At 45.3% G+C, this 24448-nt stretch overlaps 1 protein-coding gene and 1 pseudogene across 2 annotated transcripts in view; one reads left to right on the forward strand and one right to left on the reverse strand.

Moving 5' to 3' along the window:
* Window positions 1-14847: 14847 nt before the first annotated feature.
* Window positions 14848-24448, reverse strand: part of LOC109551993 (trafficking kinesin-binding protein 1-like) — a 98832-nt gene continuing 89231 nt past the window's right edge. The window contains exon 3 of one of the 2 annotated variants that reach the window (XM_073811051.1): window positions 14848-15070. In XM_073811051.1, the coding sequence (XP_073667152.1) occupies window positions 15045-15070 (26 nt within the window). In that variant the 3' untranslated portion in view covers window positions 14848-15044. Of the gene's footprint in view, window positions 15194-24448 lie in introns of both variants that reach the window. The other variant, XR_012334564.1, reaches the window with a different exon arrangement.
* On the forward strand, window positions 15265-17212 carry LOC117313764 (hypoxanthine-guanine phosphoribosyltransferase pseudogene; annotated as a pseudogene).

The raw sequence follows: 24448 nt of genomic DNA on the forward strand, positions 1-24448 counted from the left end.
AACTGCCGTGCAACAAACCACAAGGGAGTGATGACAAAACTCCACTCTTCACCAGTGTTTTCCTGGTGTAGGTGCCGCCACTCGGGCACAGAGGGGGTGTGACCACCATGTCACTCAGCATCACTGCGATTCCCCCGCTCCAGCTCGTCCTGAGCAGACGGGATGGGGGAAAACAAGCAAAGCCTGTCTTCAAGAACACCACTCAGTAAGAAATCACTTGAGATCGACTCAGTCTCTGCACAACGCAAGCCTCCAGTGACCAGAAGACACAGAGCCCAGGTATTTTCTCTCCTGAAGACAGAAAGAGCAATGCTGCCTCTGACAGCTGTGTGAGCCAAGCAAGCTGCTTCTCTGGGTGCCTTGTGGGTTATGAGGAGGACATGAGGTAATGGGAGGCAAGGGCCCGAGGCTCTACTAGTTGAGAGCCTGGGTGTGGCGGAGGGCAGACCCCAAGGCAGGGCGAGGGCCCTGCTCTGTGCTTGTGGCCCTGGGACTCTGGACGACATATCTGAGCCTCAGTCTCTTTGAGTGCAAAATGGGAGTAATGCTTATTTCAAAGGCTGTTTTGAAGATTAAACGGGTGACACTGGGAAGCCTATCACCCCCACAAGGTGACCTGGGAGGGAACAACAAATGTCTCCTGTATCCATGGCTACCAATATGAGTGTTACACCCCAAACTCATTTTGTCCTTCAGTTTTCAATCAGAAGTATCTCTTTTAGAACCATTAGTGGTGTAGAAAACCACCTAGATCACCTCAGAATCCAGGGAACATGGTTACATCCATGTCTTGCACATATTCTCACTATTCACAGGGTCAGAAGAAAACAGGGTCCCGCCCAGTGAACACCTTGCTCTGGGATACACGTCAGGCTTCCAGCAAAACTGGACACAGAAACCAAGCCTTCCAAACCAAACCTCTGTCTTCCAGCAAAACTGGACACAGAAACCAAGCCTTCCAAACCAAACCTCTGTCTTCCTGATCTACGCCACAGACTTCCTTCAGGCCGGGAACAAGTCTAGTGAATTTCAATTTACAAAGAAAATTAAGCATGTTGACAATGAAGTCTAGTTGGCCTTCCATATCCATGGGTTCTGCATATGCAGATTCAACTAACTCCAGATTGAAAATATTCAGAAAAGAGAAAATTCCAAAAAGCAAAACTTGAATTTGCCACACTGGCAACTACTTACATAGCGTTTACATTGTATTAGGTATCATGTGTAGTCTAGAGATGATTTAACGTATACGGGAGGACGTGTGTAGGTTATATGCAGATACTATGCCATTTTATATAAGGGACTTGAGCATCCGTGGGTTTTGGTATCCAAGGGGGTCCTGGAGACAATCCCCGGCTGATACCGAGGGGCAATTGTATCTTTCTTTTGCAGTTACTGTCCTGAAAATATTATTTTCACCTTCAGGACAGCTAAAAAAAAATTTTATTACAGAAAGGAGGGAAATTGGATGGGAACAAAGAAGAGACAAGGAAGAGAAATGTAACAGTCTATCTTAAGACGGCAAATACAGAGACTGTTCCCCCCCGCCCCCCGACCCCTACCATCGAATGGGATCCCAAAGTAGAGACCCTGTCATCTGTGAGATGTGGACCAGCACAGGACGAGGTGCACTGGAATCACCCAGAAGGTGTGTTAAAACCCAGATTGCTGGGTCCCACCCCAGCATGTCTGACTCAGCAGGTCTAGGGCGGGGCCCAAGAATGTGCATTTCTAACCCGTTCCCAGGTGATGCTGCTGCTGCTGTGTAGGGACCCTACCTTGAGAACTGCTAGCACAGTACCTAAGAGCAGTCTATGCAGGGCCCTAGAGCCAGTCTATGTAGGCTGAAATCACCTATGAGCTGTGTAACTTTAGAAGAGTTGCTGAAGCTTCCTCTTATAAGTCTATGAAATGGAAAATGATAACAGTACTTAACCTCTTATGGTTATTTTAAGGATTAAATGCATGAATCCACTTAAAGTGCTTGGAATGGTGCCTGGCACATGGCAAGTACATACTAAACACTGGTATCATCATCATCTGGCTATCAGTTTAAAAAAAAAAGTTCAAAATATATAGATATATGTACATAAAATACATACAATATGATTTTTCTTCTCTTGACAAGGATATATGATACTGCTCTAGAACCTAGTGAAACCTTTCATTTTAGAATCATATGGTTCAATAATTGATTTTAAAAATGATCTTACTATGCTTTTAGGCAGCAGCTCATCTCATACTTTAATGTGCATAGGAATCCCCTGAAGGTCTTGTTGAAATGCAGATTCTGACCCAGTAGGTCTGGGGTGGGGCCTGGGAGTCTGCATTTCTAACAAGCTCCCAGGTGATGTGGGTACGCAGGATGCACGCTGAGCGGCCCAGCTTCAAGGGACACGAGCTGATCCAGTGAAACGTGGGCTGGCCCTAGTTCTTAAGAGCAGAGGGAGGCCTTTCTCTTGATCACTTCCAGGAACCCAACAAATGAACAGTCCCAGTCGGTCTTTCACTCCTCTCTCCTTTCACCTCCACCATCTCTTTCATGAAAGGACCAGGCAGTGGGTGCCAGGTTTCAGCACTGCTCTCCCCCTTTCTCCAATTAAACACTTTTAACTGTCCTATAGGTGAAGTGTTAATATTTTCAGGGCAGTAACCTCAAAAGAAAAACACTTTCAGTATATAGCCAGTTGTAAACCATTCAAAAAATAAAAAGTTATTCTGAGACATGAAAACAGGCCATCACAGAGGAGAATTTTGAAAAAGTGTTTTGATTGCTTTTACTCAAGACCTAAAGAACTTCTTGCAGTCACTCTTTAAACATTCTTTTTCACAACACCCCCCCAAAAATCCCTTTTTCCGGGCTGTGAGTGACAGCCCCAAAAGCCCAAATAGGAAACTCACACTCAGCATTTAGGTGTATCTTTATTTAAAACACTCCCCCTCTTCTCCAAAAGCAGCACCCCTCTGATACAGCCTGGTGGTGAGTTCCCAGGTAATTTCAATGTCAGCCCTAGTACTTTTCTATTTGAAATATTTCCAAACTTTTTTAAAATCCCTATTTCAAATTGGTGATTAATAATTTTTTAAAATAAACAATTTCCTAAAGTAAACAAAAACATATTATTTAATAATGACTCAGTTTCTTGTCCATTAACCCCCCAAAAGCCATTCAGTCAGAAGAAAACAATGAAAACTCTTAAAACAGAGTGCTGGAATGCCGTAAAGTGTGTGCATGCAGGGGGGACTACCGACGTTTGCAAAAAGTATGAATTTCAGGGCTTCCCTGGTGGCGCAGTGGTTGAGAGTCTGCCTGCCGATGCAGGGGACACGGGTTCGTGCCCTGGTCCGGGAAGATCCCACATGCCGCGGAGCGGCTGGGCCTGTGAGCCATGGCCGCTGAGCCTGCGCGTCCGGAGCCTGTGCTCCGCAACGGGAGAGGCCACAACAGTGAGAGGCCCGCGTACCGCAAAAAAAAAAAAAAGTATGAATTTCAAAGACCTCGGTTAAGCAACAGAAGCTAGACAAAATAATACACACTGTTTGATTCCACTTACATAGATCGAGAACAGGTAAAACAAATCTAAGGTGATACAAGTCAGGACAGTGGTCTCCCAGGAAGGAAGTGTAAACTAGAAAGAAAGGGGGGCAAGGGGACTTCCCAGGATGCTGGAAACGCAGCTTCTCTCCTGGCAGCTTTACATTCGCCACGTAAGACGTGTGTACTTGACCTTATACCCCACTACGAAAATAAAAGACTGCTGTGAGATCAGTGAAACAGCCAGGCCTACGTAGACACTGAGAGGGAAAGGATCAGACTGGCACAAAGAACAGAATTTACCCTCCTCCAAGAGGTCCAGGGTTTCAGGCTGCTTGTGGATGGGCTTCCTCTCTTCACCCTGGCAGTCACACTCAAAATATTCTTCTTCTCCTCCCACATCTCTTAGGGACATTGCTGAAGTCACCCCAAAGCCAAAACATCACCCAAAGGAGCGGTCCCTGAAGGAGCTCCTGGCTGCCCTCCCGGAGGAGGCATTGGGGCCGGGGCCCCCGGGGCGCACGCTGGGCCTTGGCTGGGGCCACGGACAAGCCCTGGCTCAGCTGAAGTGGAGAGTGTGCACAGGGCCACTGGCCCATTGGCACCCAGGTGACCCGGAAGCGGGTGGCTCCCACAGAAGGAGGCGGGGCGGAGGCGGGGGAGAAGCACCTATCGGAATGGGAAAGCCCTGCCCAGCCCTGGGGTGGCCCTAACGGGTGCTCTGGAGTCAGAAGGAAGGTGAGCAGGCAGGTACACAGCCTTGGGCCAGCTCTCTGCATCCAGATTCTTCTTCCGCTTTTGCTCCCCCAGAAGCAATGAGGAATGGTAGCTTCCTGGAAGTTTCGCAGCAACTGCACAGGGCAATACCATCCATACCTCAAGCAGGCACACCTGTCTAAAGGTGGAGCTCTGGCGGAGGAGATGCCCTGGTGACTGATTGCCCAGTTCCCTCAGGTGAGAGAGTTCCTGTGGGCGTGCTTCAAAACTTGAGACAAATCTGACTGTGACAACAGCATGACACAGGGCTGAAGAGGGAAGGAAAAGATCATTCTGGTTTCTAGCAGGAGGAAAAGAAAAAACTGCAGTGAGCACTACTTGTATTAAGCTTACTTCATCCCAGTTTTTCTTCGGTAATAATACATTGCATTTGCTCTTTTTTAAACTGCGTTTTGTAAATCACACTCTCACCCTACATCTGTGTATACACAGCCCAATTTATAAAGATCTTTTCTAATGGCAGGATAAGGGGAAAAAAATCTACAGCCTAATAGTTTGCAAAGTTGCCTGAGAAAAGAATCAAGTTTTATTGCACATCTCACGACCAATTCCTCTACACGGTTTGATTTTGCCTGTAACAGTGAAATGGCAGGTCCTTCCATCAAACGCACTGAAAGGTGGCCTGAAGCAATGGTGTCTCAGAGAATCATGGCACATTCTACAATTCCTGGGCTTCAGCCACCTCCCCGCTACACTGTGGCACGTCTCCCTGCTCCTAAAAGCTATACCAGCAGACCTACACCACCTCTCTGCCCAGTCACCTCCCTCAGGTAACCAAGGGGGCCTCTAGCAGAGGCCAGATCGTCAGCAAGAATTCTCTGCACAAGTTCAGGAACCAGGTCTCGTCCATCTTTAAATCCTCAGGGCTGCAGATCCTGCTAAGTCGGCTAAAAATGTCTGCTAAACTGAATCGCTACCTCCATAAAAACCAACAGAAGACCACAGACCAGTGTCTATAAATAGAAAACCAGAATAGAATAAAGATTTTATTAAGAAGTTAACACCTAGAGACATACTCGTTGCCAGGTTACTTTTCTGGAACCTGAAAATGATTGCTACATTTTAGGATGATAAAAGTGTGTTCTTTGTAAAAAGTAGGGTCAGGGCTTCCCTGGTGGCGCAGTGGTTTAGAGTCCGCCTGCCGATGCACGGGACACGGGTTCGTGCCCCGGTCCGGGAGGATCCCACATGCCGCGGAGCAGCTGGGCCTGTGAGCCACGGCTGCTGAGCCTGCACGTCCGGAGTCTGTGCTCCACAACAGGAGAGGCCAAAACAGTGAGAGGCCCGCGTACCACAAAAAAAAAAAAAAAAAAAAAAAAGTAGAGTCAGTAGAAATTCAGTAGCAGGGAGTTCAAAATCACATTTTGAAAATCTTCATAAGCCTTAAATACAATGTTTATAAAGGCAGACACTCAGGGGAAAAAAATCGTTCTTTAACGATTGGGGCTTGTTAACTCGATGCAAAGGACAGTGAGTCTGAAGCTCTGGGAGGGGAGGGAGGGAGGGAGGAAGCTCCACTTTGTGCATTATTCATTCGGTGAGTATCAGATTGACTATAAGATGTGCAGGCTAGTGGGAGGGGCTGTAGTATATATAAATGAAAAAAAAAGCTGATTTCATATATCTGAAAATACTTTTAAGTGATTTTACTCATAACCAGTTGGTTATACTCACCTTTTAACTCAATTCTAGGCTACCTTTAGCAAATGATGTTCAAGTCTCTATATATTATATAATTAAAATATATATACATGTAAATTAAAAGATAAATTTAGGACATGGCACTGTGAACACAAGACCATCCTAGCCTCCCCAGGTCACCCCATTTCTCTCATTCTTCGGGGTACTCCCCACCTCAAACCCTTCCTCCTTCCCTCCCTCCCTCTGCAGGGGTGTGAGGGAATTCTCCAACCTCATCCCCATCTGCATTCACTTCAAGGTTAAAGGCAGAGATGGGACAAACTGTACCTTCTCTGAGAGAACAGCTTTCCAAAAGTCAAAGCAGAACAGACCCCTAAAGACCAGCACGAAAGCCCGGGAATCCCTGTGCCAGGTGACGGATGGACCATGGGACATGGACATGGGAGGTGGAGCTGAGGGTGGCCCAGCTTACCCCGGACAGTCAAGCAGCGACAGTGTGTGCTGTCCCAGAAGTAAGGACTAGAGCCGTGGCCCAGAGCAGGGGCGCAGGGCACGGGTTCTGACCCACGTCCGGGAACGTTCAAGGCCACAGAAGGCAAGTGGCACTCGCCTCCCTCCAATCAGAGGGAGCTCTTCCTGTGAGTGTCCTCTCCAGATTTATTCTGCACACCCCACAGAAGTCCACCCTCCGCTGCCCAGAGAGTGGTCACGAGCCACTAGGGCTATTTACATTGAAATCTCTATTGATTAAAATTAAATAAAATCCAAAATTCAGTGGCAGTAGCCACATTTCAGACACTCCATAGCCACACGGGGCTAGTGGCTACCAAACTGGACAGCACAGAACGTTTCCATCATCACAGAAAGCCCCACTGGACAGGCATGCCCAAGGATGCCCCTCGTCTTCAGACATGAACTTGATGTTCCTCAGCCAGCTTGGCCTGCTTTTCCCCTGCAACCTGTTCCCGCTGACCCCCCCCCTCACCCTCTGCCAGGAGTCTCCTTCCCCTCTGTATCCCATGCATTCTGCTCCTCTCCACGAGCCTCCCTGTCCTTTTACTTCTCTGCCTGTACAGAGCAGGGTGGCCCGTCACTGAGGGTCACTTCTCCAAGGCCCTTACTTATGCTATTTAAAAAAAATAAATGAGAAACACAAAGCTCTGAAAACTTGGGCTCTAAGCTCCCTCTGGCCCTCTCACCAGTCCTCTAGTCCTCCGCTTCTACATCTGAGGGAGGACGTTATCTCTGCTTTACCAAAGTTGCTGATAAAAATGTACAGCTACGTCATACATTTACATTTAGTTCTTTTTTTTTTTTTTTAAATCATCTTAACAGCCATTCAGAAGACTGCTGAGTTGGAAAGGGAAAGTCAGCCTCTACCTCCAATGGTGCGTCCCACAATAAACACACATGAAAAATGGGGCCTGTTTACATGTCTGAACACAAGTGCAGGAAAGTTAGAAAAGCATCTCAAAAGCCTAGTAACAGTTTTTCAATTAATGCTTAAAATACCTCTGACAAAACTTCGCTCGCAAACCAGCCACCCTGAGCCTGGGTGACATTTTAGAGGTCACTGCAGTCCGGGAACAGCACCCGTGCCACCTGTGTGTCATGCTGTGGATTTTCATTATGGAATAAGAAGTCCTAAAAACAACCACCGCGCAATCTGCCTGAGTGTCCCCATTTATAAAACCAGTATGAATTAGACCACCTCCTGCTGTGACATTCAAACCTATAATGTTGTAAAAGGGGACACGACGGTGGATGATTACAAAAGAGATTGCAGCAAGAAACAGGTGGTCAAGATACTACACCTGTTTTTTTTTTCTGGCTGCGCTGCACAGCTTGTGGGATCTTAGTTCCCCGACCAGGGACTGGACCTGCGTCCTCAGCATGAAAGCGTGGAGTCCTAACCGCTGGACCCCCAGGGAATTCCCAAGATACTATACCTTGTTCAAAATACCAATTACCTTTTGAAAGGGATTTTTAAAAAGAACTTAATAACTAGTACTATTTCTGAAAAAATAAAATTAAGCACTGGCCTGGCACTTAGCCGACCACAAAGAGTTTTTACTTTATTTACACGCATTACCCTCCTTCGCGATGGTTCTGGCCAACGTAGTTACCCCCATTTGCCAGATGAGAAAGCTGGGTTGACAGAGGCTCACTGGGGTCCCGGGATGTACCCAACCACTGGTAAAAAGAAACAACAGGCCCCAAATGGAGTTGCTCGTGCTAAGCCCCAGGGCAGCCAACCAAGACTTAATACCTGACCTAAACGCAGTTTCAGCCTCTCCCAGGAATGGAGTCTTAACCAGTCCGTCTGGAATTTCCCGGTCAGCAGTAATGAGGTAATCTGCCCGATAGACCCCATCCATCCCCCAAAGAAAGAGAGATAATCTGCTTTTTCCCTGTCCCTGCTCCCATCTGTCTATAAAAGCCTTCCATTTTATACAGCTCCTCAGAGATCCTTTCTACTTGCTAGACGGGATGCTGCTCAATTCATGAATCGCTGAAGAAAGCCAATTTGATCTTTATATTTATCCGTTGAGTTTTGCTTTTTAACACCACACAGCCATGCAGAATGCAAAACAGGCCCCAAAGGCAGACTCCAGGCCAGCACTCTTTTCTGGCATTCTACCTATTTCTAGAATAACTACAAAAGTGCACTCCAGGGCTTCCCTGGTGGTGCAGTGGTTGAGAATCTGCCTGCTAATGCAGGAGACACGGGTTCGAGCCCTGGTCGGGGAGGATCCCACGTGCCGTGGAGCAACTAGGCCCGTGAGCCACAACTACTGAGCCTGCGCGTCTGGAGCCTGTGCTCCACAACAAGAGAGGCCGCGATAGTGAGAGGCCCTCGCACCACGATGAAGAGTGACCCCGCTTGCCACAACTAGAGAAAGCCCACGCACAGAAACGAAGACCCAACACAGCAAAAATAAATTAATTAATTAATAAACTCCTACCCCCAACATCTTCTTTTAAAAAAAAAAGTGCACTCCATTTCTTTAACTTAGGGACATATATAATTGAACCCAAGCCTTTCTGAAAATTAAAAAAGCCTCACACTCTTTATAAGCATACTTTTTTTAAGTGACCAGTGTAGCCAAGAAACAACATAGGATTTTGTGACAGACATCAAGAATTATCTTCCAGACCCCTGTGCCCAGGAATGGTCTCCACTCACACTGGCATAGTTTCCCAAACACACCTGATGTAAGGAATCACCGAAAGCGTGCACTAAAGATTCAGATTTCTCAGGGCCTCTCCTGGTCTGGAGTTAGTCTGGGAATCTGCTTTTTTAATAAGCGAATGATTGCCATTATTTGCCAGCTTTTAGAGGTTCCTGCAATGAGAGGTGGGACACAGCCAACGTAGGTAACCAGGACCCTGTTTGACGCTACAGTTGTTGTTGTTGTTGTTTTTATTGGAGTAGAGTTGATTTACAGTGTTGTGTTAGTTTCAGGTGTACAGCAAAGTAACTCAGTTATACATATACCTATATCCACTCTTTCTGATGCTAGAGTTTAAACGGTAAACACTGAGTACATGTGTGAAAATTCTGCAAAGACCACTGCTGTACTCTGTTGATCGCTAGCTGTTTCAAACCTCTAAAAATTACCTTAAGGTATCGGGCAATCAACCCCTCCAATTTCCTACTATTCTAAGCCCCTGCCCCATACCCCTTGTTTGGGCGGTAGTGGGGGACACAGAGCATTAGACTCCACAACTAAAACTGATTAAGGGGGAAGGATACAATCAGTGGACTGAATAAAGCTCTCCTAAACCTCAAAGAGGAAAGAGAAAAGCAGCCATTTCTTAATTCCACCTTTAAAAGAGGGGTCTCTAATCATCCTGCAATCTATATTCCCACCCATATGTATTACTTTTTCGGTGCTCACCCTGCAATTTAAGTGCGAGTCGGTAACTCTGACATAAATGATGATTTTGCATCTTTTTCAAAACATATGACTTATCTTTTGTTATTAGTATGGAAAGTTCCCTCACTAAAGATTCGAATGGCAAATAATAAGAGAGACAAAGCAACACTGTGTGTCTAACTCCTACCTGGCCTCCTCACCAGGAAGTTCAGGACCAGGAGATGAAAGGGTTATTCAATGACTGATTTGCAATTTTAAAGATGCACAAACACAAAGGCAAATTGCCTTCGTTTCCAGACTAACCTGCCGAGGTCAGCAAAGAACCCTAGTTAGACACGTATAAACAAGTAACGACAACATTAGCATATTCTTGAATTCCACCCCCTTTTGTGGGGTTTCCTAAACCAGATTAGTTCTGAGCTTCCATTCCTTTAATTCCCTGCTTTCCTTAACTATCTTTAAAACGAAATGTAACGGGGATTACGAAAATGTCAGTTGCCACAGTAAATTCCGTCCCAGTGGCCTTCCCTGCTTCATCTAAATTGGGATGGAGGATAAAGGCAAGTATTTTACTCAACATAATTCCGACAGTAATTGCAATCAACATTTATTTACCCTTGGACAGATGAGCTGCCTCTTCTTCCATTTTCCTTTTCTGCTGGAAGAAGAGAGATCTGGCTGCCTCGGGGCCAAAAGACTCAACTGAGAAATGGCTGGGTAAGAAAATCCTTCCGATAGACACTCAGATAAGAGCAGGCCTCCTCTCACCCTTCAGATTAACCACCGAGAGTGACTGGCTTCATTTCCTCAGACAAGGGTGTAAACAGAGCTGGACGGTGTCGCAATTGGGTCAAGACAGTAAGAAACCTTCCTCCCTCACTTCCAGGATGGCTCTGTGGGAGCCATGGCCACACCCAGTGCATCCCCGGGCTGTGAGACAGGCCCTCTGCTCTAACCAATGCTCCGTGATCCTGTGGTCCATACTTTAAAAAGTTATGGAGGGTTCAGCGAGTCACAAATCACCAAGAAAACTTCAAGAGGTCAATGATGGATTCTGAAAAGAAGCACCCCTATAATTGCCTCCTGGAGTTGGGTAATAGGATGGGAACTTGCTTCAAGAATAATATACCCAAAAGAGAAAAAACTGAGTCATCTTTTCCCCTCACGACCCTGGAAGTTGCCCACCATCATCACTACTCAGGATGTTTAAAGATGCACAGGGACTCAACATGGCAAGGTCTTCATCTAATGCTTGGGGATGGTGGGGCTCAGCTAGGGAAGTTTCTCAGCACATTTAAATATCCATTCGCCCCCACTAAGAAAGGCTCTTGGCCCTTTTCCTGCAGCCCATAGTCAAGGCACAAATCAGCAGATAACGAGGTAATTATGTAGTTCTTAGCTTACTAATGAGGTCAGGTCCCAGCCTGTTACATCATTCAGGTTAATCAAATGTAGTCATGTTAGAGAGACTGAAACTCCAGATTCAATTAAAAACCAGATAGTTACCTTACCTATTACTGGCTCGTGTGAGGCTGGGAACGTATCATCACTGGGGGAATGGACCCTCTAAGTATATATATTAATTGTGTCCTTTTTGTGTGTGTCTACGTAAAGGCATAGATTGAGTCACTTTAAAGAAGAAATTAAAGACGACAGGTTAACTGTGTCATATACAATTTGATGCGAACAGCACAGGAGCCCGAGGCTCCTCCCCTGTAGCCTGAGAATGCACCTCAGTGCAATTTCCTGATGCCTAGAACCTCCTGAGGCCGATCCAGCCACATAAACTCCACCCAGTCTCCTCTGGAATGTGCCACACCCTCCCTGCACACACAGCGGAGGATACAGGCTCTTCCAGCCCCTCCCAACATCTCCCACCCCCATCTCTGGGAGCCCACAAGGAAAATTCATTTGACTTGTCTGCCAGGTGGGAGGCTGCTTCTGCCTTTTCTCCAGCCTCCCCTGTGCCCCCAAGTCTGGGCTCAGAAAAGGGTGGATTCTCCCAGGGCAGAGGACCACTTCCTGAAGACACTAGTCCCTGAACCCTAACGAGGACCACATCTCCACTTGCGCGCGCGCGCGCGCGCGCACACACACACACACACACACACACACACACACACGCATCACCCCAGAGAGAATCCAATCACACTGAAGTGTGATGTTCACAAGCCCATCACACACCAACACCACCTCCAAACTGCCAAGGAGCCTCCCACAATCACGAGCCCTGCCCACCTGCTGTCTCCTCCACCATGCCTTCGCAAGGGTCAGAGCCATGCGGTGCTGGTCCCGTGGCCCTCCTTCTTCCCGTCTCCCCAGGAAGATTCCAGGACACCCCCTCCCCCGAAGGAGACAATGGCCCTACACATCCCCGCTCTGTTCTGCAGGAGTCATAATTACCGTCCGAGCATTCTTCATAATACCAGTCTAGTTCATAATAATCCGCTTCGATAAATTTCTGCATAGTCAGTATTCTTGCAGAGGAGAGAATGCACTTCACGGCGCCATCGACGTCAAGTGAAACGCTGCCATGCCTCCCCGCCCTTCCAAAACACTGGGCAGAAGAGCGTCCCAAAACACGCCAGAATTAAGCTGTGCATTCTTAATGACAGTCTGGAGCCAAAACAGAAAAGGGGCAGTGAAAAGAAAAATTGTGGAGGGTCGGAGGAGCAGAAAGAAAGGCAATTTGCAGAGCTATCAGAGACCCTGGCAGCCCCGCTAATAAAGCGGCACCAGCCAGCAGCCCTGAATGGGAGTAGCCAGAATCGTCCTATCCAGAAGCACAGAAGGTGACGTCAGGGACACACACCACCACCCTGAGGTCTCACTCCAGCCTCGCCTCCCGCTCCCGCTCATCTTTCAATCTCACAGTTGCCATAGAAACAGGCCGGCTCTGAAAAATGATGCAGAGATGGAGGAAATGTCTTCCAAGGATGCTGGGAGCAGGGGCTGAGAGGTGCCGCGCTGGCAGAAAGGAGGGTGCAGGTGGAAAAGGGGGGCAGCACCAGGGACCTTACCACCATCGTACCCTCCAACAAATGTCAGCACAAGTTTATTTGCTTAATTCTGGGTCACTACAGAATCTGCATTTGAAAAGGCCACCTTTAAAAATCTGCAACCATTACTTCTTTCCTCAACCTGATTTTAAACATTAAGCATGTTTTCTTAAAAATTTTAACGACCACCTAAAGGAAGTGTAAAATACTCAGAAAATGGAAACATTTTCATTTAGATACAGTCCTGTTCTCTGCTCATGCCTTTGCTCAAACTCCTAGAAAAAGAGCCTGCAACATACAAATAGAGGAGAAGGCCATTACAAAGGGGCCCGTGCAATACAATAGGCTGTTTTCATGGACATTCATATGTGTAATCAAGGTACAAAAATACACACCCGAAGGAAACAGCCCACCCTCAGGAAGGTGGTTCCCTCTGGGGAAAGAGTGAAGGAATGGGACTTTGAAACTGTACTTATAAATGCATCGGTAACGTTTTATTTATTAAAAAAAAAGTGAAGTTAACATTTATGAGTCCTAAGTGTTTGGCATGTTTGAGATATTTCTTTTAAATGAGTAATGGGATAATTAAACAGATTTGAGACTTCCTATAAGTTAAACTCACTCCCCAAAGCAGGGTTTCTCAACCACAGCACTACTGACATTTAGGGTCAGATAATTCTTTGTTGCGGGGCGCTGTCCTGCTCTAGCAGCATCCTTGGCCTCTACCCATTTAGGTGCCAGAAGCACCACCCTCTCTCTCTGTAGATGTGACATCCAAAAATGTCTCCAGATGCTGCCGAATGACCCTTGGGAGCAAACTCTCCCTCGGAAAACCACTGCCCTAAAGCAAAACTACCTATAGAACCTCACCAGCCTGTTAGCCAGGTACTGTAACCATCTGTTGGTGGCAACAGCAACAAGTGTGGCCTTGATTCAGTTTTCCTCTTCACTTTCTACTCAAGACTGTATAATTTGTGAACGAGTAATAGTAAAAGGACTCTTCAACCACCACTGGGAGGGCAAGCTTCTTTCCTTCCACAGTGACCAAACGGGGACAATTTCCCTTTATCCTTCCAATGGCATATGATACCTCAGTGAATGAACTTGGAGGAAAAGGCATCCCTCTAGGGCAGGGCTTCCCAGGCTTTAACGAGCACATGAATTACCTGGAGCTCTTGCTAAAGTGCAGATTCTGAGGCAGCAGGTCTGCAGTTGGGCCCAAGATTCTGCATTTCTAACAAGCGCCCACATAATAGCAATGCTGCTGGTCCCCAGACTACACTGGATGGCAAGGCTCTTCAATGGAATAGACAGATTGGGGTGGGGGTAGATTTTACAGTGTGTGTGTGTGTGTGTGTGTGTGTGTGTGTGTGTGTGTGTGTGTATCTGCCTGTCTGTCTGTGTGTCTGGTAGAAAATTTAGAGGAAAACTATATAAGTGTGTGTGTGTGTGTGTGTGTGTGTGTGTGTGTGCGTGCACGCCCTCCTCAGACCCTAACTTGGATACACATTTAAAATTTTCTAGGACATTCACCTAATTAAAGTCAGCAGCCAATGATTTTAATTCCTGCTGTAACTGCCCCCATTATCTGAACATATCTCCTCTCTCCCTTTGGTCCTTATCATGTCTCTTCCTGGCAATGATGGCAAGTCTCAAGAGCCCCACAGCAAACCACTAGGCGACCTCTCAGATGTCATTCCTCATGACAGGTGAGCTGAGGCTGGTGTCCTAAGGTTTTCCGAGACTTTATTTTTTTAAAGTTCCCTAAGGTGTTTCTAAAAAGATGATTATAGGCCTCATAAATAAACCGATCAACAGTTAACAGGTTCCTCAAAATCAGCATGTTCAACAAGTTCAATCCAATATTCGGGGTGGGGAGAGTCCAATATTAATTTTCAAAATGAAGATGTAATAAAGGAACGGGAAATGCAAACTCCACAAAGCATCATAGAGAAGTTAGGTGCAGTTAGAAACCCCTTAAACAAAGGCTGGGCCCATTTACCTCACAGTGCTACAAGTTTCAAAAATATTTTATTCATCCCACATCACCATAAAAGCAAAAAGTCAACGGATGGATGGATGGATGGATGGTCAACTAATGGCAGGCAGTTTAGCTTCATAGCTAAGAGCGGAGCTTCTGGAGTTGGGCGGCCTGAAGTCTGGTCCAGGATCCTCATTTCCCGTCTCTGTGACTTCTTAGACACCTGAGTCTTATCTGCTCAATGGGGTGACTATACCTGCCGCATAGATGGGGCGAGGCGTTAATTAATTAATGCATGGCAGAGCACTTAGCACAGTGCCTTGGGACAAAGAGAGTTTGCGATAAATGTTAGTTGGGATCATCTTCATCACTCTAATTCCTTAAAAAAGGAAACAAGCCAGTATGAGCAATTAAAAACAGAGTACAATTTTCTAAGCTGTAATTAGGGAAATGAGGTAGAAACGTCATTTATTAGCTTTTCCCAGCATAATTCATTAGAAGGCATTGAGTTCACAGTAATGAGCAGAAGTGGCAATCTGGGGGTGGGGTGAGGCCATTTACAAATTACTGAACACAACTTACATCAAATCCGAAGGCTGCATATACCCAATTGACTTTTTTTTTAATTAATTAATTATTTATTTTGGGGGGCTGCGTTGGGTCTTTGCTGCTGCACGCGGGCTTTCCCTAGTTGCAGCGAGCGGGGGCTACTCTTCGTTGCGGTGCGCGGGCTTCACATTGCGGTGGCTTCTCTTGTTGCGGAGCACGGGCTCTAGGCACACGGGCTTCAGTAGTTGTGGCTCGTGGGCTCTAGAGCGCAGGCTCAGTAGTTGTGGCGCACGGGCTAAGCTGCTTCGCAGCAAGTGGGATCTTCCCAGACCAGGGATGGAACATGTGTCCCCTGCATTGGCAGGCAGATTCTTAACCACTGTACCACGAGAGAAGTCTCCCAATTTACTTTCTTAGAAAATGCGAAAGAAAGCAGAATGTGTATGAATAAGGAAACAGCATCATTTATGGGTGAATTTTATGGGCCTTGAGCAAATTTTAAATTGAACCTCTATACCAAAACTGCCATGTGATAGGCTCAGAAGGATGCAGTAATCCATCCACAACTCTGCAGAGATGGTTCCGAGGTTAAAATACAGGTTTCTCTGCCTTCAAATCCACACTTTCCTCCAACATTCCCAAGACTCGAGAGAGTTACAGCCCTTCCTTGGCCCAGGCTTACTGCAGCTGAAAAAGCACCTCCTCCTCCGATGTTCCTAGGCTCCCCCCCATCACTGCCCCACCCCAGGAGGATCAGGAATCGGGACTGGTCCCAGGAGCAGCCTCAGAGAAGACCCCCTCACTCACCCTCATGTTCACACAACACTATTTAAGAAATGCTGACTGCACATCAGACAACAGCCCTTTACAGCTCACTCACGCCTCAGACCCCTGCTACCTAATACCCCCTCATTGGGCAGACAAGGAAAGGGGGCTCAGAAAGTTGAACTCACTCGACCAGGATCACTCAGCAAAAATCAAGAGCAACTGAATCCAAACCGGGCACCAACCACCTCCAAAGCCTTTTCTGTTTATAATTGAGAAAACAGGCCTGGGCTCTGAGCAGCGGCGGCCGGAGCGCTGGGGCGGGCCGCTCTGCTTTCCCAACGCCTCCCGCCGCGCCGCCGCCTCCTGCTCGGCCAGCCGCCGGCTTCTCCTCCCCAGACGGCCCTCAGCCCGCACGCCAGCCGGCTCCATTACGGCGACCCGCAGTCCCAGCGTCGTGATTAGTGATGATGCACCAGGTTATGACCTAGATTTATTCTGTAGACCTAATCAGTATGCTGAGGATTTGGAAAAGGTTTTTATTCCTCATGGACTAATTATGGACAGGGCGGAACGGCTGGCTCGAGATGTGATGAAGGAGATGGGAGGCCATCACATCGTGGCCCTCTGTGTGCTCAAGGGGGGCTATAAATTCTTTGTTGACCTGCTGGATAACATCAAATGAACAGAAATAGTGATAGATCTAGACCTATGACTGTAGATTTCAACAGACTGAAGAGCTCCTGTAATGACCAGTCAACAGGTGACATAAAAGTAATTGGTGGAGATGATCTCTCAACTTTAACTGGGAAGAATGTCTTGACAGTTGACTATATAATTGACACTGGCAAAACAATGCAAACCTTGCTTTCCTTGGTCAAGCAGCATAATCCAAAGATGGTCAAGGCTGCAAGCTTGCTGGTGAAAAGGACCCCTCGAAGTGCTGGATATAGACCAGACTTTGTTGGATTTGAAATTCCAGACAAGTCTGTTGTAGGATATGCCCTTGACTACAATGAATACTTCAGGAATTTGAATCATGTTTGTCATTAGCGAAACTGGAAAAGCAAAATACAAAACCTAAGATGAGAGTTCAAGTTGAGTTTGGAAACATCTGGAGTCCCACTGAAATCACCAGGAAAATGATCAAATGTTCTAGTTCTGTGGCCAGCTGCTTAGTAGAGCTTACTGAATGTATCCTCTAAGAATTTTATCCGTTTTGTATTTTAGAAAGGTCAGTGGCTGCATCCGCGAACTCTTTATTTGCACTATGAGCCTATAGACTCTCAGTTCCCTTTGGGTGGGTTGTTGTTTGACTTGTGAATGAAAAATCGCTTAAACCACACCACTATTTAATGACAATACTGAAATTGTATCTGTAAGAAACATTTAAAGAGAAGAATATATTAGTTTTTTAATTGGTATTTTAACTTTTATATATTCAGGAAAGAACAGAAGTGATTGAATATTGTTAATTATACCACTGTGCGTTTAGAAAAGAAGCAGTCAGTTTCATATCAGTGACAGCATTTAGAGGTATCGTCATGTCGGATAAACCATATGTCCTGGAATTATTTTAGTAGGTTTCAGTAGTATTAACTGTATTTTCCCGTTTGTTCAGATTATTTCTGGCGAATCTTTGTCAACAGTTCCTTTTAAATACGGGTCAGTAAGTTCTAAAAACCTACCACTTTTTGAAGTCTTCAATGTAAAAATCCTTAAAATAAAGGCTGTCTCTTTAAAAGAAAAAAAATAATTGAGAAAACATTCAAGGAGTATTTACAAATAAAATTTGAAAGAAAAAAAAAGAAGGGGTAGAATTAAAGGAGATAACTCAAGTTGGCATCGCACAGAGAAAACAAATTGAAAAGATATTTTTAAGAACGATATTAAAAATGATCAGGAGAGTAAGAGTTAAGTTAAAATTACCAATGTGTCTTTTGTGATGTTAAAAAAAATTCTATAGGTATACCTCAGAGATCCTGCGTTTTTGGTTCCAGACCACCACTTTCATAAACCAAATATCGCAATAAAGCAAGTCACATGAAATTTTTGGTTTCAAAGTGCATATAAAAGTTATGTTTGTATCATACTGTAGTCTATTAAGTGTGCAATAGCATTATGTCTTAAAAATACGGACATACCTTAATTTAAAAATAACTTATTGCTAAAAAAAATGCTAACCATCATCTGAGCCTTCAGCAAGTGGTAATCTTTTGGCAACTGTAACATCAAAGATCACTCATCACGGGCTTCCCTGGTGGCGCAGTGGTTGAGAGTCCGCCTACCGATGCAGGGGACATGGGTTTGTGCCCGGTCTGGGAGGATCCCACATGCCGCGGAGCGGCTGGGCCCGTGAGCCCTGGCCGCTGAGCCTGTGCTCCGCAACGGGAGAGGCCACAACGGTGAGAGGCCCGCGTACCGCAAAAAAAAAAAAAAGATCGCTCATCACATCACCATAACAAATATAATAATAATTTAAACTTTTGAAATATTGAGAGATTTATCAAAATGTGACACAGACACACAAAGTGAGCAAATGCTGTTGGAAAAATGGTGCTGACAGATTTGTTCGTTAAAAAACCTTCAGTCTGTAAAAAATGCAGTTATCTGCAAAGCACAATAAAACGAGGTAGGCCTGTATTGTCAGCTCTGTCAAGAAAGCGGCCCAACTAGGACACTATTCCACCCAGCCCCAGCACATCAACATTCTGGTGCCCAGATTTGGGTTAAATCTTAACAGAGCTCCTTGGAGAGTTGCTGATTCCACGTCTTTGGGCAGGAAAATTCAAGACAGGCCTGCAGTAGCATGTTGCACAAAAGCAAAAGACCATTCCAAAAGGTCTGGGGTAGAACTGATAAGGTATAGGCACCTGCTTAAAAGGACATCACCAGCCCGCTTGTGATAATTCGAACACCAAAAAGAAAAGATAGCTAATAACAGTTAAAGGAAAGGGGATGAGTCTGTAAAGGCCACAAACATCAATGAATATGAAAATAAAAAGGGCAACCAAGTGAACAAGGCAACTGATATATTGCCTTAGGGAAAGGGGAAAATAATAGAGAGACATTTTTAATCCATCTTAAGAAGTAGGGGAGGGCGGGTGTGTATGACTGTTCTCTTTCTGGCACTAATACCTTTTATAAAGCACTGTATGAACATTTCTCTCAGTAGGGTGGCTATGAATAAGCCAACCGCATATGGAATGAGGAGGTAGGTAGAAGAACAGAAAAACCTCATGTTGTGGCCACAACTACCCCCAGGTAGGAGGAGGATCAGATCCTGGGCTGCAAAGTGAGTTATATATTGTCTTTTGTGAGCATTTAAGAGACTCTAATAGATTTGCTCTGCAAAGTTAAGAAAACTCTAATTAAATAAACCTGTAATCAAAGTTAAATGTGTAAAAGAATTGAATAAAATTTCTGAGTTTCTAATTATTAGTTGTGTGAACACATAAGTATTCATATACACATACACAATTTAATAGACCCATATGCATATATATATACATATAAGAATTTTTAAGTTATTCAATCCATTTTAAAAATGACTAAATGCTAACAATTTTGGATTAAATTACTACTGATGCAGTTATGAGTTTGCAGATAACTGCAAATTAAGATGAGTTTCTGATCTTAATTTTTTAAAACACTGCCACCACCAGCCACTGAGCTCCGTGGCAGAAGGCAGGCTGCTAACGAACAGCTTGCTGTCAACTACCCCCTCCCAAACGATCTCCACCTCATTTCAAGCACAGGAAAAGCAGGCACGCATCCCACCTCCAGGGAGAAGGTGGGGACAGAACAAAGGCAGGAGACGGCACCCAACAGAGACCTACAGACTCAGGTGCACCCCAGCCTGGATGCAGTCCTCATTAAAATCACTCATACATCTGAGAAGGATACAGAGAAGAAACAGAGTTCGGATATGTTGCACGGTTCCAAGTTTGCTTCCTGCAACCTGGGAGGGCTGCACAGGGCATCTCACGCCTGGGACCAGCAGGTCATGTAGCAGACGTCACAGGGTTCAAAACACAAACCAGAAGCTCAGAACACAAACCGTACCTCAGAACCACTACGGCCTGAGCCCATCACCCAGGAGGGGCGGATGGGCTACAAGCTGAGCTGTCATGTCAATTTCCCACCTGAGTCCGTTCCAACTTTGTCTTAGACATGCTGGATTCACATGAAAAGGAAAACGGTCAATCTGTACAGAATTGCTTGCCAAGCATTTCTGTTCTTAAAAGAAAAAGCAAAGATAAATCAGCATTGGAATCTGAAATGATGAGAAAGAGTGAAAGCTGGCAGGTGGCAGGTGACAAAGTAGGCCTAAGGGTCACCGGGTAATCTGCTCACTGGGATAAGTAGCTGGCTGCCCTGCTCACCAGACACTGTGCCCAGGGCTCCTGGTCTCGGTCGGTACCCTGCATGGACGTGGCTGCTTTGGACCTTCGGAGATAAGCTCCTTCAATTCTCCCGGACGCCCGGCGCCCAGGCCCACGCCTGGAGGGGAATGGCGGGGAGGCGGCGCCTTGACCTCGTGTCGCTGACCTGTGGGGAGTGATGGTGCAGCCAGAGCTTCTCTGCTTCCACCTTTGACCCTGCAGGCTTCTGTGTAGCTAAAAGCAATGAAAATGGGCCCAAGGAAGAGCCCGCTCACAGGAGGAGCGAGCAAGAGAGGGGAGAAGACACAATTCCAGGGCTCACTCAGGTCCTCACCTGGAAACAAAATTGCCTGAGGTCTTGAGAGCAGCAGAAAGGACACAACCAGTACGTGGGCGTTTACGTGAGAGAAACTCACGGCAACTATTTATAAATATATTATAATGTATACATTTTAGTATTATTTTTGTTAGCAAATGATAATGAAATGTTTTCTCTGGCGATTAGATCCCTTCTCCATGCCCTGTACAACCTCCCCTGACTCCCATCTTTTATCTTTCCTTCCTTCTTTCAACCCCACCTACCACAATGTTTGTCAGTGCTCCACGTGGCACCCCTCCTGCAAACACACACACACACGCATGCACACAGTGTTTTCTCTTAGGTCACCATCTCATATAACTTCTGACCCCTCCCTTTAGAAGGTCAGCATTGTGTGTTACTGATCCCTTTAATTTGCACAGGCTCAGTGCATATTGTGGTGCCTTTATTTTGGTTTCACTTACAATTTTAGTTAGATGAAGGCAATCTTTGGAAGGGGGCAACAAACAAAATGATCTTTCTATTCTGTACGTTGTTTTTAATTTTGCTTTGTTTTTACAAAAAAAGAGAAGAAAGGAGAAAAACTTGTTTTTAATTTGAAGAAGATGCTTTTCCATTTTCTCTTATTTAAGAAGCACTTATTAATCACCTACTTAATACAAGGCACTGGGCTGAGGACTCTGGCCTATTCGAACATGAAGTGGACATGGGCTGTACCATAATGGTTGGACTAGATCAACGGCCTTTGATTTTTTTGCCGTTGTTTAAATTAAATGTTACAAAATTAAAACAGGACGGAGAGCTGGTTTAACATGCAGGTTCCCAGACCCCATTCACTCCTCCCACACAAGCAAGGTAGACAACTCAGTACAGGATGCCAACGGAAGGCCTCAAGGGCATCTTGTGTTGGCCCAACCTGGTGCAAAGTCCCTGGTTAGGTAATGAAAGAAAATCAATAATCAGATGTCTTTGCTTCCTTAGCCAGAAAACCTCAGCTGAAACTCAAACAAGTCAAGCTCATGAAAGATTATAGGTACATAACAGGCACTCAATAAATACCTGTTGACTGATTCATTAATCATACTTTACAGCAAAAGCAAACAGTGAGATGCTATCTTGAAACTCTTATTTGCTTCATAACCTTCTCTTCTTAGGAAAAGGATTGTTCCAGATAAACTCAGAGGTGAAGTTGTCAGCAGATCATTTGCACTTGATACAGAGAGAGATTTCTTCTCTCGTCCAATGCTCCTTAACCAAAAAGTTAACAAAAAGCAGTGCTCTTAGAAAAGGAATCAGAAGGAGGCGTAACTACCTACATAGCAACACGGCAATCCTCATGGCTGGTGTCCACTAAATGTTATGAGACTAGAAAAATTTACAGCACACAGAGTCATCTCCACTTGAGTTCAGGGAAGCATAACCTATAGACCACAGGACACAGGGGCAAAAATCACAGGGAAGAAAGAAACCTCATCTTGAAATTAAGCTACATCAGGCTAAGTTTCACTTGGGACCGTGACCTTGAGTGAAAGAAAATGAATTTTGAATATGTCGGACACATTTTTATAAATAAATAAGCTACTGACATATTCTAAAGCTGAGGGTTTGCTTTCTTCACGTTTACTAAATGTGTTTTATTCCTAAACTAGAATTTTTTTCTTATTTAGCTTCTCTGAGAGAATGGCTAATTAAGACATAAAGTGAGACCAGACAACCTAGGTTTGAAACTCAGCACCCCACCTTACTAGCTGTGTGATTTGGGGCAAGCTCCTTAACTTCCCTGAGCCTCAGTATCCTCATCTGTAGAATAGGGAGAGCAAGACTATTTTACTCAGAGGTCACTGTGAGAATTAAATGAGATACTTGTAAAGCATTAAAAACAGTGCCTGGGGGCTTCCTTGGTGGCGCAGTGGTTATGAATCTGTCTGCCAATGCAGGGGACAGGGGTTCGAGCCCTGGTCCGGGAAGATCCCACATGCCGTGGAGCAACTAAGCCCGTGCGCCACAACTACTGAGCCTGCGCTCTAGAGCCCGCAACCCACAACTACTGAGCCCACACACCACAACTACTGAAGCCCACGCACCGACAGCCCGTGCTCCGCAACAAGAGAAGACACCACAACGAGAAGCCCGCGCGCCGCAACTAGAGAAAGCCCGCGTGCAGCCACAAAGACCCAACACAGCCAAAAATAACTAAATAAAATAAAACAGTGCCTGGCACACAGTAAGACTATCCTTTCTTCCTGTTGCACCATCGAGTCCTAAATGCTCCGTATTTATGGGTACATTTGCTGTGTGGGTCATCTTCATTTTCTGTGTTTCTCAGACTCAACAGGAGTGAAAATCCACTTGACTGTTGAAATTTGTCTGAAAAGCTCATTCTACCACCTGGTAAAGGTGGAAACCCAAAGCTTTCTTGCCTCGTCTTAACAAGGCAGGTGAGGGCCAGATTTAAAAGGCAAAGCATCGTTTCTCTCCTCTGGGGGATGACATGTAGGAAAGGGAGATGAGTTTTATCCCACCCAAGGTGTCCACTCTGATCTGTGTAGCAATGGTGTAGGTGACCCTCTTGTCCAATGGTTCTCACCTGGGGGAGCGTATCAGAACCCCCTGGGGAACCACTTACCCTGATTCCCAAAGAGAACCACTGCCCTGATTGATGCAGAAAATAAATCTAAAATGAAAGGAAGGTTTACGTTGTCTTCCCACACACCTCACAACTGATTTAATACGCTGGTGAGTCTCAGTGGTGTGAACCATGGCGTGTCCTGGGTTACACGTGTAAACAAACAGATGAAATCCAAAAAGGACACCAGGTACAGAGCAGGGCTCCTAACCTCTGCTTCCACCGACCCCTGGGCCAGTCCGGCCAGGCTCACAGACCCCTCCTCAGACGAAAGATTTAGAGACGTAAAATAAAATACAAAGGACTACATAGGAAACCCATTGTATGTCAATGCAGTTATTAAAACTTCAAAAAGAAGTCTGCGATATCCATGCCTCTTTATCAATGCACATTAAATAACAAGATCAGCACATCTAATAATGAATGTAATTTCAAAGCAGTGATGAGTAAAGACCTTATTTCTTCTGTATCTGCTTCTTCTGTAGCATGACGTGAAAATATCTGTGATTTCTACTGATGGCAAAGTCACAGGCCCTGGTAATACCACTGTGCTTTGTTTTGTCTATGTTCACAATGAAAGTAAGTGCTGCATTTCAGTTAGAAGTTTATGAAATTAAGGATGTAATTTTTTTTCCTTTACAAGTTAACAGAACTCCAATTTCTCTCTACAGACCCTTTGGGGGTCCCAGGACCTCAGTTTGAAAGTCCTGCTCTAGAGGGCGCTGTATTTAAGTTAAGAGTTAATGCTTGATCATTCATTTAATTGATATTTAGCAAATACCCACTTTGCTCTAAGCACACGTACCACAGAAGAAAATACAGAATTAAGGTTAGACTTGAAGGCAACCATGCTCTAAGAACTTTCGGAATCTCTGCTCAATGTTTATTTTGGTTTTCTAATTTTATTATAATTTGTGTTATGCACTGCCAAATCCACCAGGATTTTTTTTCTCTCTCTCCTTTAAATATATCACTAGAAGCAAAACAAAC

Source organism: Tursiops truncatus, chromosome 10 (assembly GCF_011762595.2).
Source record: "Tursiops truncatus isolate mTurTru1 chromosome 10, mTurTru1.mat.Y, whole genome shotgun sequence".
Taxonomy (NCBI): domain Eukaryota; kingdom Metazoa; phylum Chordata; class Mammalia; order Artiodactyla; family Delphinidae; genus Tursiops; species Tursiops truncatus.